This window comes from Sceloporus occidentalis, unplaced genomic scaffold (genome assembly GCF_023333645.1).
Source record: "Sceloporus occidentalis isolate IW3139 unplaced genomic scaffold, rSceOcc1.0.p SCAF_143, whole genome shotgun sequence".
NCBI lineage: Eukaryota > Metazoa > Chordata > Lepidosauria > Squamata > Phrynosomatidae > Sceloporus > Sceloporus occidentalis.
The window spans coordinates 1,856,188-1,869,281 of record NW_028317123.1 but is presented as its reverse complement, the minus strand read 5'-3'; the positions used below and the strand labels follow the sequence as shown (position 1 = coordinate 1,869,281).

At 39.2% G+C, this 13,094-nt stretch overlaps 1 protein-coding gene across 1 annotated transcript; it reads right to left on the bottom strand.

Annotated features, from left to right (window-relative positions):
- Nucleotides 1-4,965: 4,965 nt before the first annotated feature.
- Nucleotides 4,966-12,252, bottom strand: LOC149280959 (adenosine deaminase-like). The gene is made up of 11 exons (XM_089499919.1): nt 12,217-12,252; nt 11,193-11,254; nt 9,903-10,028; nt 9,119-9,262; nt 8,744-8,859; nt 8,177-8,301; nt 7,639-7,710; nt 7,059-7,160; nt 6,508-6,575; nt 5,513-5,642; nt 4,966-5,061 (listed from the first exon to the last, which is right to left on the bottom strand). Exons 1-11 carry the CDS (start codon nt 12,250-12,252, stop codon nt 4,966-4,968), a joined length of 1,077 nt encoding a protein of 358 aa, XP_089356045.1.
- Between the last annotated feature and the right edge of the window lie 842 nt (nt 12,253-13,094).

The following is a 13,094-nucleotide window of genomic DNA, read 5'->3' as shown; positions in this document are numbered from 1 at the left end:
ACCTCAAAGATTAGCTCAGTCAAACCTACACAATGCTCAGTGTAAATTAGTAAATAACCCCAACCCAGAAACATAAATGCCAACCATTAGAATGTTTATACCATGAATAGTCTGCATGACTAGTCTCCCCAACATTATTCTTGCAATAAGAATTTTACCTTCTACCCTATATATAAATAGTTGGGCCATGAGAGATGATTTAAAGATTTATTCCTTACATTCTAACCTTCGTCTGTCCCGACATCTTTTGAAAGCGAATATGAAAAACCCATAAAAGGAACTAAGAAAATCCCAGGAATGTTTGGAAACGAAATTCCACGAGACAAATTTGGAAAGTGTTATGTGCGTTCCCAACATTCATTCTTATAAGTACAGCCAGTTAATGGAGAATTCCTGATCCTGAATAATGACTGGACAGATCCAGAAGATGGAAGAGAAAGAGGCAAGGGATTGATAGAGAAAGAGTACAGTCAGGCTTGGAATGATAGGGAGTCCAACCACAATAAAACCACATGCAGCAAGAATCAGGATTATGTCCGTCCATCAAGTGAAGAAGGATGATGGACCGTTGGCTGACATCACATAAAACCTAGTGTGTGTGGCCTCATATCCAGGCGTTAACCGCATGTCATTGGCAGCAGCTGGCCTAAAAGTGCAAAAAAATGATGTTCCCAAATCCCATGATGCTTTACCAGCGACTTATCGTCGTTGCGCTCTGGCTCCCAGATTGCCTAGCTGGACAGAGGTTGCCTATCGAGAACCTCATGACAACCTCTCGAAACAACCCTAAACTAATTCAACACTCTAACATCATCCTTGAAGAAGAAATGTATGTGTAGTATAAATACCCCGGGGATCGTTTTATCACCAGGAAGGATTAAACCACAAAAAAATTAAAATTCCACACATTGTTTTCACTATCCAAGTCAAACAAATGGCCATTTTTTTGGCTATATTTAGTTATTAACATCTGCTTAACGTTTTGGGATGGACATGCACTCTTCCAATGTTTGCAGTATTTGAGAGCTTAATGATTGCTTACAAATACATTTTGTCCACGGATAATCCTACTGCTCTCATTTGTTGGATCGTTTGTGAGCCGCAGCGGATAATACTTACCCTGTGCCAGGAACGCAGACCATACCAAACAAAATCAAATGCTGAACGTTGGGAAAAACTTCATACAAATGTCCACACTGTTGGCTTAACGTTAGATTGTGTTATCCAACAAGCATACTTTCCATATTTCCCACTTTTGGACTCATGAGCCAAATGTCCATCTTCCCTCCTCTGATGCCCCTCTTCCCTCTCCTGATGCCCCACTTTGCTCCCCTTGATACCCCTCTTTTCTATGAGGTCAGAATGTTTGCTGGGTATGAAGACATCACAGGGTTCTACAGACATAAAAGCCCCAATAATGTATATAAAAACATCAAAGTGGGTTTATTAATGACATTTTGGCATAAATAGCAATCAATAGGTCACATAAAACCTCTGGGTAAACTCTAATCCTTTGGCTGTGCAATCAGCTAATCTAAAACTAGTTAACTTTGTTAAAATATTTAAACATTCCAATTTTTTAGAGTTCAGGCAAAAGTCCATGTTGGGTACGGAAGGTTTTCTACATCATGATGTAGTTTCTAGGGGTTTCTAGTTTGGATGCAGGTAAAAATGATGCTGATGACCTTGGAACGCACCAGGTTCCCACTTCAAAGCACATCATGTCCCTTCTGAAAATCAGCACTGAATATCTGGCTATGTTTTAGATCACGTTACAAAATGCTACTGCCTGTTCGCCGAATCATTAAACCAAGAGCTCCAAGACTAATAGCCACCAAGTCCTTCCTCTTGATTCCCTTGTCTTCATTATCAAGAAGTCCTTCTTCCTCATGTCATAGAAGGTCCTTTCAAGAAGGTCCACTGGATGGTGGGTTAAATCGGTGATGTTTCTTCACTGCCCTACTTCTGACCCAAGACAGCACCCCAGCCTCCCACCATTTACCTGCCCGGACAAGATATTACATCATATATCAGCATGCTGTATTTTAAGTTCACTATGGAGGCTACTCCATACCATATAAAGGCCGTTTAAAAGAGAGATCTCTCCCCGACAGTAGAAGTGGAGGACCAGGGACACTTGTCGCTCCACATGGAGGTCTCTGCCGGTGATGCAGCAGAAGGGCTGTTGCCCCCTTGGAAATGCCCTGAGCCTATTCTAGAAAACATCACTTGGTTTAATTTATCAAACTGATTTTTATTGCTTTAAGGTCTTATTCTAATTGGTTGTTTTCTGTTTTCTCGTGGCTCCTGGCAACTGAAGTTGGTGTAAGCACTGAAATGACTGCAAAAGAAACATATATACCGTATATATCTTCCAAACATTCCAATCTAAAATGCCCTTTCTGGATACAATCATAATATTTATATTAGTTTTAATCCTAGCATCACCCTATGCATAACGTATAGAACGCAGGCTTCTTGCTTCGCTATGAATTAATATTCAGACTTTAACCCATGAAATGTCACAGTCCATACGTTTTGCTGTGCAACTCAAAGATATTCTGTTTAGGAGTAAAAAGATGGCACCACTTGTTACAATGTTACAAGCTGCTAAACATACAAAACATTTCAATGTCTGATATTTCTATTAAAAATAAATTCTACTTTTTAAATGTATTTATAGGGTGTTTCTTTGTTCGTTCCTCCTTTGTAGCCTTAAACAGTCCCTTCTTTTTGGGAGAAAAATGTGTGCCCCCACGTACAAAGGTTTGGAAATCTATACATTAAGAATGGATTCCAGATCTGGTCTATTTTCCCAGACAAATAACTCGCCGTCGTAATTCCAGAAATGTTTTCTTTTCATTAATAACTTGTTTTGTCTGATTGCTCATTTAACGTTTCTGGTCGCAAAATGAATTTCTGTTATAAAAATTCCTCTGTCTGCTGACATCTGTTCATCAGAAGTTACAAAATAACAGACTAAAAATATAACATTTAATCCTAATTAAAGAATCGACTATATTTTATTATTGTTCCTTTTTTTTTTCCATCGCAACAAAAAATTCTAATTTTAGAGAAATCAAGTATTTGAAATCCAACGTCGCTGTCGCAGTGTTTGTAACTTTTCAGGCTTTTGTGGAAGTTAGGTTTTAACGTGAAAAAAAGCCGAATTTTTCCAAAAATGTTCAGTATTTCAATATTTTGTCCGACTCTATAGAAGACCCATAACATTTACATATATATTTACATTTCTTTAAATGTAATTCTTCATATATTCTGAGAATACAGGGGATCAGCCAACATCAACGGAACAATTTTCTTGAAATATCTGACCTCCAAATCTTCTGTAGGAATTTTTTTTTTTTTTCAGAACTCCAGTGACATCTTCTGGTAAAACTTAGTTATTAACAGAAAGCTTTGATTACCGCTTTTTTTCTCATTTTCATTTTTAATGTGTTTTAATGATAAGCTATTTTAAAGCTAAAATGTGTAGAATCGTGGGGAAAATATACTTTGACGTAATCAGAATTTTTAATTTTAATACGGGTTGCTCTTAAAGTATTGTTTAACTATGTAAATACGCTACCTTTCACGAGGTTTGGGGTTCGCTGGGCTGTTTTCATGGAAAACAAGGACATTTCTCTCTGTAACATAATTTGCAAAAAGGATTTTCTAAGGATCGATTAAACTTTTAAACTTAAACTTGGATCAGCGAACACAACGTGCCATTGGAACACAGGAGTGATGGGAGTGATAAAAGGCCATTGGAACACAGGAGTGATGGGAGTGATAAAGGGCCATGGAACACAGGAGTGATGGGAGTGATAAAGGGCCATTGGAACACAGGAGTGATGGGAGTGATAAAAGGCCATTGGACCACAGGAGTGATGGGAGTGATAAAGGGCCGTTGGAACACAGGAGTGATCGGAGTGATAAAGGGCCATTGGAACACAGGAGTGATGGGAGTGATAGGAGTGATGGTAGTTTGCAGCTACAATAGTCAGTTACATCATTAACCCCGTCTGCGCTGGATTTCCGATCCATTTCGTGTTATTTTCATAAACAAAATGTGCTTTTCTTTATAAAATAAAATTTCTAAGTGACCCCAAACTTTTGAACGGTATTTTATATATATACATAATAGACATCAAGGAAGGAAAGAAGGAAAGGTTGTTAATGTCCTTACAATACTCATTTGTTTGCACCTTAACCCATGAACCAGCCCGGGTATCCTCGACAACTTCGCACACACCTGGTTTAAAAACCTCACTTATTGGTTGATGGATTCTAAGAAAGTTTAACCAAAAACTTTGAGAAGTTGTGCAATATGGTTGTCCTTAAGCAATGTTTCAATCTCTCTGTTCCAGGTCTTGCATCTGTTTAAGATTTAAGGGATGTCAGCAGGAGATATGTGGAAAGAAATATAGTGCGGATCGCGGCGTTTTTTCCAAAAAAACAATGATTTACTCTATCCATGGTGAAACATTTGTTAGAATACTTATTAACCCCTTCACGACAAAGCCCGTACATGTACGGGCTCACAATGCATTGTCCTTAATGGGTTTAATTAAGGGGTTAATTGATCTCCCTTTCAAGTGGTCCATAGAACAATGGGGCTGCGGGGAGGATGATCAACCAATGGGGAGGCTGGCTTCCTGTCACCTCCTAGGCCTAGGACAGAATATGGCACTGTGTTGCCGAGGAAAAAAAAGGAAATTTATATACAACTACATCTATTGCTGTGTAAATCATAAGAACTATAAGAGAGATTTTTGGACAAAAAATGAAGTAAAAACAGAATTTGACAGCCGATAATTAATATTTGATCCATTTAATAGGTTAATTTCCGTAAAATGTATTGTTTTGCTATAGATAGATTAAACAAATGCGTTGACTTTATTCTCTGGTCTTCAGGCCTCTATAGGCCTCACCAAAGCAGACCTTCGCGGAACCCCCAAGAATCCTTTATATGGCCGCCATTCCATAGGCGCTGTATAATTGATTCAGAAGTTCTTGCTTCTCCGCGTCGGGCAGGAAACACGAACGCGCCGCGTTGATGTTCTGTGAACACAAAAAGGATTTCCCCGTTTAATGGAAGTGAGAATGTGGGACAGATTTTGATGACGTAAAAGTAGAATTAAGGGCCACGTTGTAAGAAAAACCAAAGGCCAAAAACTTTATCAAGGTAAATCGTGTGATAGGATATGTAGAAGACTCGTACTATGTTTTTTCAGATTCCATAACTCCCAACACACTTGGAATTAGCAGGACAGTCATGATTTGAAGGCATTGTCCTGGGTCGCTGCCCTGCTGCCCCGCTTTTGCAAGCAGTGGGGATGATGGGCTGGTTGATGAGGATCTGGGATGCTCTGAAGATGAGCACCAACAGTGGTCCCACCTCCATCTAGGCTGAATCTGCCCATCTCCCGGGTAAGTCCCACCTTCATCACCTCTTCCCATACCCTACCCAACGTTGGGGGTACCTGATTCCTTGGATTCCGTGTCCACTTACCACACGCATGAAATCTTCATTACTGAACCCCATATGGTTCCTTGCTATAGAGTAATCTTTCTCCAGGGTGGTTCCAAACGGAAGAGGTCCGTCTGTATTCAAGGAGAAGTTGGCTTCATCTGCCTTGAGCCTGTACAAAAAATATAAATTCTAAATAAATTTAAAAAAAAATTAAAAAAAACATTTTCATTTTAATTTTCTGGTGATATAACATGAATACAGTAAGCATTGGCCAGACCCATTAATGTTTGTTTCCAGGTATTATAACGCAAATTCATGTAATAAAAGCATCTTACGGATATTAGGAGAAACACATGTTCGCTTATCCACGCATATTTTTTTAATTAATTTTCACAGACAAGTCGATGTTTAGTATTCGGTTGCTAAGTAACAAGAAAGATGAATGGAGAACATATTTCAAGATTGTTTTTAGAATCTCGGCAAAAAATTTAAAACACAAAAAACTGTATGGAAGCGGTTTTTTCGGAAGGTACATGAAGGAGCCTATTTAGTAGACCCTGAAATATTCCTTAACATGGACGTTTCATCATTGCCAAAGAATGAAAAAATTTTGAAACACTCAAAACCTCCAGGAAATCATTCCTTTTTGCCCTTCTCTCCCAATGGCTAATTCATACCAAAATGGTCACTTGAATGATGTTGGTATGACTTGGACAAGGGCTGTGTATAACTAGAAAATAATAACACGGGATAAAATATGAGGTCTCCTCCAAAACATGGTACTAGTCCAGGCTAAGGAGATGTTCTAGTCCCTTATAAACCTGAGCCAGGTAAGGTCCAGCACAAGCTGCTTTAGCAGATAAATGCCATGGTTTATGACCTTAGCTAAAACCATAGCTTCCTTCTAGACGCCAAATTATTCAGCATTGTTCAAACAACTCTATGTTGACAATAAATCCTATCTGGTTATGCAAGTGGTCATCAGTCAAATAGACCCTTTAATGATTTAACAAAAAATATCAAATACATCTTACTGGACCAGTGGATGGTTGGTGAAGTCGGTGTCACAGGCTCCTGTTATGTAACTTGACCAAGGGCACATCTGGCATAAAAGAAAAATACCGTTATCTATAATGTTCTCATCACGTGTTATTTGCATAATATTCCGTTCTAAGGTTGGGTTAGTTGACCTGTTTTATAAACACTGGCCTTTTGGTGAAGAATATTTTGGGATCATAGACAGAATGATGGAAGACTCACGAGGAAGAAGTCTACATCAAGTACGTATTATAATTTATGCCCTGTGGATGTTCATTACAATTATTTATGCTTCAGAAGGGCGCAGTATTCTTGCCTGAGCCTGAGTATGATGGAACCCAAAACAAAATGTGGTCCTGCCATCTGATGGGGTTGATTAACTACTCAGTTTCTCGTAAAATCATCCCAGTTCATTAACTATATTATTATTATTATTATTATTATTTTTAATGTAGGGGAGCAGGGTGACCACAGATGGTTAATGAAATTAAAGAAGTTGGTCTCTTGGTTGGAACTGTCTTGGAATTAGGTGTCATCCTGCACATACCTCAAAATGCATGTCCATCTCCAGTAAGCGTTTATACAGCTTTGGGTCCTGCAGAGTGTGGTAACCATGCCCTATCCTCTCGGCCTTTAACACGTCTACAGCCTTATAGAATTAGAACACAGGAATGTTATTGTGGGCACCAGGCCACGTTCCATCACTTCTTCTAATGACAGGTGATCTACTTTTCTTTTCCAGTAATGTGACCACAAAATGTTTTTTTCCCCAAAAGGAGATCCGTCTGATGGACCTTCCTCTTGACTTTTTACAATGACTGATTTAGAACAAGATCACTCCAGGTTAACAAACCGGTTAATTTTAGGCAGAGTTTAACAAGGTTTGCTCTTAAAGAACATATCAACATAGCATATCAATATCAACATATTTCTCTGCACCCCTACAAATTAACATTTACTAGGTCAGGGTCACTGGCTTTGGTGGGAAAAAATAGGGAAATTTTTAACATAATTTTAATAGCAAATTTTACTGTCATGTTTTCATACGCATAACCATTATATATCTATCAATAAATGGAAATTCTGTAACCCTTTAGGTCTACAAAATATATCGGGGTTCTTCTTACCTCTTCGACCACTGAAGCCGGCCCTGCCTCTCCAGCGTGAACGGTTCTGTGGACTCCACATCTGACAGCCTCCTATTTAATTGTTAAGACAGATGGTTTCATGAGAATAATTGTGTTAGATTTGGGAATCGTGCTTTAAGGCCACAAGATGAGTGGCTTTTTTTTTTTTTATATTTTTTTTTTTTTTTTTTAAAGATGAGTGGCTTTTACATGTCATATTTGCACTTTTAGAGAAAAAAATGTATTCTTTTAATTTTTTTTGAATATATTGACTGGGTATGTAGTGGAGGGGGGACGCGGATGGTCGACATAAACCAGAGTCGGATGTGACTTTAGCCACCCCATCCATATGGTTCCAACCTACCTTCATCGACAAACGTTGTTATGGGGTACGTTTAAGATCATAACCTATATTTATTTTCTTTTTTTGCTCTTTTCAGTCTAGTTCCAGTGATAGAAGCATGCAATGGGGTCATATAAGGGAAGACGATATAATATATACTTTGTGTAATTGTTATAGCCAGCGAATGATACAGACCTCATAAGCTATCAGATGTTCCAGAACTGCCTTATTATTCAGGGATTCATCACCAGCCAGGTCGATAGCCACAACCGTATCGTTCTTATATTTCTTGCAGAGTTCCGCAACCTCGAGTGACCAACCTGTTCGAAACAAAAAAAACAGGAAATGTTACATTAACATATAGTTCCTCGGGGGAAGGGCTTGGGCATTCACCATTAGCAGGAGTGACGTTTCTAATTCTGCATTTTATCAAGATCTTTGGTGGAATTGCACCTTTAAAAGGCTCTATTTTTAGGGTTTTTGGATTATCATGCACTCGGGGGCTTGTGTTGGTGTTTCCGCTGCTTTAGAGATCAAGTTGACCCACAGCTTTGACTCCTAAGCAGCTAGCTAGGCCACACATATGGTAGGGTCGGCCATCTTTGTTCTTCCCAGACCCAACACAGCTATGCTTAAAAAAATAGTATCCAAACATATTTATTAAATTATATGCTTCCGACATTACAGTAGCCGACAATGTGCACCCCATCATCAGAAATCCATGACTACAAGCGTAATAATAAAATGAATGATAGATATTACTTGGTATATGTCGCAGGCAACACAGGATCGACTTGACCTTAATGTTGAAATCTCTTTCACCTTCTTTCAACCCTACATTCACAAGATTTACTACTTCCTCAGGGCTGAGATCTCCTCTATGGAAAAATACAAAATAACGGGATTTGCAAAATAGCCATTATTAGAAGATTTACATTGTTTAAAAAAAAAAATGGGGTTTATTGCCGAAAACCTGGAATCTACTCGGTGCTCCTTTAAGTCATGAAGGGCTGAAGGTAACAAGAACTTTCTTTAAAGAAATCATGTACTACACTACATTCTGTGTTAGCAACAAAATTCTAGAACGTCTACTTGGAAAAGCAAAAATAAACAACTTAAAATTGTAGCCAGACTTACTCTTTCTGTCCCCAAGGGATCGGATCAACGTTGAAATTGGCAAAGAGGTGAGGATTGTATCTGACCTCTGCATAAATCACTCCTTCTTTAGCTTTCATCTCAACGAACTCATAAGCGATTCTTTTCACAGCCTCTCGGTCCCCGCTAAGGAAAACACAAATAGAATGTCAGCTCTTAGGACAAGATACAAGTTTCCAGCAACAGATGGAGGAGAAAATAGCCAAGTCTAAGTAACTTTTTATTATAACATCAAAGCCACTTAAGATAAAGTTTATTTTCTCTGGGCCCACCTGTAAAAGGAAATTGCTCATAAACACGTGTTTCCAGAGTCTGCTGAGAAGCCTCCCAGCAGAGGTGGTAGAGGCTAATCCAGTGAGGAAGCTAAATGTGTATGACGGGGCAGACATAAGGCAAGACAAGGGACTATGTAAGTTTGGGGGGGCTTAAAGCAAAAAGAAAAATGGGTAGAATCAATGAGCCAGAGGGCTCCAATCAAACTTACTATGGACACCTTGTATTTTCACCTACATCTGTGACAACTCCTATAGGACCACCGATCCGTGAAAGGCAGGTGGTCCAGCCACAGACATCCCAACACATTTATCGTTCTATGAAGCAACAGCAGAAGCTATTTCCATGGCAAATAGGGGCATTTTGCCCTCCTCGCCTTTTAATAACAGTCATAAGGAGCTAAAACAAAGCTTGTAGCCCATCGGAGGTCTCTCAGGATCCTACATCCCCTCTCGGCAAGTGAAAGCGCTTTCACGTGGATTAAGTTACTTACGCAACAGCTGGCATGTAGATGTTGAATTTGGAAAGAAACTCGGTGAGGCTTCCAGGGCTTTTACAAACAACTTTTTCCATTAGACTCCCCGCGCTCTCCCCTCCGGGTAATTCCATTTGTTTTTTCCTAAACAAAAAATAATAATGCAACATTCACCGGTTCACAGTCGTACAAAAGAAACACTAAATAAGGTGATCTTCTTTGAGGATTTGATATTTTTATCATAAATATATATATCTGGTACTATGGTACCCAATAAATGATCTCCTTAATGTGAAACTTAGAAGGCCCATTCATCAAACATTATAAATCAAACAGCAAAGTCATAGTGATTCCCTTTAAGGAAATAATAACTATAATAAATAAATAAATCTATAAAAACTATGATATCTCTTGTTCTCAAAATCAGGTTGTGGTTGGACTCCTTTATTTCTTTGTCCACAAAGCAGAAACATCATTGATAGAACCTTCTTGCCCTTACTAAAGCAGATGATCGGGGAAAATGGTGAACGGGAGATAAAGGGTTGGAGAGATAAATTCTTGAGGAGGAACAAGGAGAAATTGCTCAAACGATAGGAAAACGAGCCACAGATAATGATGGAGGCTGAATGGACCAGGAAAGGGAATACGGCTTGATGGATGAGAGGGAGAAACGTCTGGGCGATCAGTAAGAAGGGAATTAGAGAACGGGAAATAGGAAGGAAATATTTGGGCATCTCTAGATTGTCAGCTTGTGAGCAGGATCCTTTTCACCTAATGTATCAGGTCAGATTTGAATAAATGTATGTACTGTAAGAAATTGTTGGTGTTATATAAAGAAAAGATAATAATAATGAAAGAGAAGGAGAAGAAGAAGAAGAAGGAGAAGGAGAAGAAGGAGAAGAAGATTCTTCTGAGGTCAGTAAATCATCGTTTCCAGAGTAGAATCGGCATGATTACAAGATGTACGTGAATCGCAGAAATCAAATGTCATCCCCATTGATGAACCTCTCGGGATCAGACTTCACCTTGATCTGGTTCCCTCCTGAAGAAGTCTTATTAAAGAAAAGCTTGAAGGATGTTCAAGTGCAGAACAGAGAAGTAAAGGAGAAGGAGTAGATAATCGTCTTGTAATGAAGTAGACGAGGGCTGGAAGGGAGGAAAGTGGAAATGTTCTTGAAGTGTTTCATCCCACCACGCGTTCCACCATTTATACTGCTCTGCTATGGTATGCAGACCAACAAAGTGTTTGTATATAAATTATATACATTATACAGTTTTGTCTTTACAGCATTTCCCAAGAAAACCCACTTAGCAAAGTGCAGTATGGTTTCAGGCTTGATGGTGGCATCCAAGTGAACATGTAGTTCGACCTGAAAAAGACATTGAAAGTATTATACGGAGAGTCTGCACACTTATACGTTCATAAAAATAATGAATGGCTTTGCTTATTAGTATCCACATAAATTTGATGGCGGATAAGAACCGTTGGGCCCAACTAGTCTGTCCATAAAATACCAAACACTACATCCTGGTGACGGTCAGTGGAAACGAAGGGGCGAATGCCTGGGTCTCCAGCTCTCGGGTAAAGATATTAGCAGCGTCGGGCTGTTTTGAGGACTCTGGGAACCATTGGTTGGAAGTACAGCTGTGTCAATAAGGAGCGATGGAATTGTTCTTGAAGCAAGCAGGTGGACAAATTCCATCTTCTGGACCAACTAAAGTCCTCCGAGCTCCGAGGGTTCCGCTGAGCGCAGCCATCAATGGGTTTAATGAGATTGTGGATGGGTTACTTGGTAAAAAATGGAAAACATTTATTTTGCTCATTGCAAAATTTCTTCTAATTTAAAAATGTGGCTTTCAAAAACCCTTTTCTTCTACTATTTTTATTTTCTTGTACAACGTACCCGTATGGGGGTTGGGCTGTATAAAGCACCGGCCGTGATGCCACATTTTAGCTCTAAGTATACTAGGACAACCAGAACGCCGGAGTTACAGTAGCACCAGTTGAGAATTGGCGTTTTTTTTTTAATAATGCCGTAATTTTCCCGTTATAACCACCCTTAGCCGTAAGTTACTGACGCAGAAACCCAATAGGTTTAGCAGATTTGGGTAATTTGCTTTTAATTGGTTCCGTTGGATCTTATTATGCCTTAACGCAAGCACACATTCCCACCACTTTGATGGAGAGGACCTTATGCGATTAAGGACAAATCCCAAATACAAAAAAGGAGGAAAAAACTGTATTGGAAACAAAAATATATATTTTTATCTTATTTTTCTTATTCAAAAACTGACTCTTTTAATTCTTTCCTATGATTGTCTCTCTACTTACCTTGGGCTTGTTAAAGGTTTGGGAAACTTGTTCCATTGTTACGTCTTGTTTCGGGCTCGGCGTTGGATCCGATTGTAATAATCCGCTCCTGTGTTTGCACCTTGCCCTTTATTTAATGTGTTACCGTTCTGAACACGAAGGGGAGTGGCCAGCATTTACACGGGGAATATTTAATGAACGACTAGATACATATTATATTAACACGTAGAGATAAAATAACAATAAAACAATAACAATATGTAAATCGAAGTGAGTGCCTCCTGAGACAGAACGTAACAGAAACAAGTGAATACTGTATGTGTTATTATGCTATTAAAATGTGGTCGTACTATTATTATTATTTATTGTTTTATATAGCGCCATCAAATTCCGTAGCGCTGTACAATGGGTAGACGGGACATAACAAGTAGTATGTAACATAACAGATTGATTTACAGAGACAACAGGTGAGGAGGGCCCGGCTCAAAGGAGCTTACAATCTAGAGGATGGGAGTTGTATAGATAAGTAGCAGCGTGGCATGAAAATAATAGATTTAAGAAAATAACCCTAACTTGCTGTTTTTATGTCACTAAAAGGTGACCATAGAGGTTTATCATTTTGTGTAGGTTCTGTCTGGACACATACCTTGGAGTGCTCTAGGTTTGACCCAGAGTCTCCAGGTGAAGCCTTGCTTTCCTGGGTCAGTTTCTTCTTTCTCCTGGCAGAGGAGCGTCCTTTGGCCTCATCCACTCTCTGGACACAGTTCCGTCCGTCTAAATGTTTCAGTACCGTCCACGTATGGCATAGGTGGTTGGCAAAGTGGACCCCAACAGCCAACCAGGTATCTCATCCTGTATGTGGTGGCAGAACACGTTCCCCCTTCGTGATCCCTTGTAGT

Coding starts and splice junctions, on each gene's coding strand:
- LOC149280959 (XM_089499919.1), bottom strand. CDS start 12,252: ATGGAACAAGTTTCCCAAACCTTTAACAAGCCCAAG. Junction 10,029..11,192: donor ACCATACTGCACTTTGCTAA/GTGGGTTTTCTT, acceptor TTTTTTGTTTAG/GAAAAAACAAATGGAATTAC. Junction 9,263..9,902: donor ATCTACATGCCAGCTGTTGC/GTAAGTAACTTA, acceptor TGTTTTCCTTAG/CGGGGACCGAGAGGCTGTGA.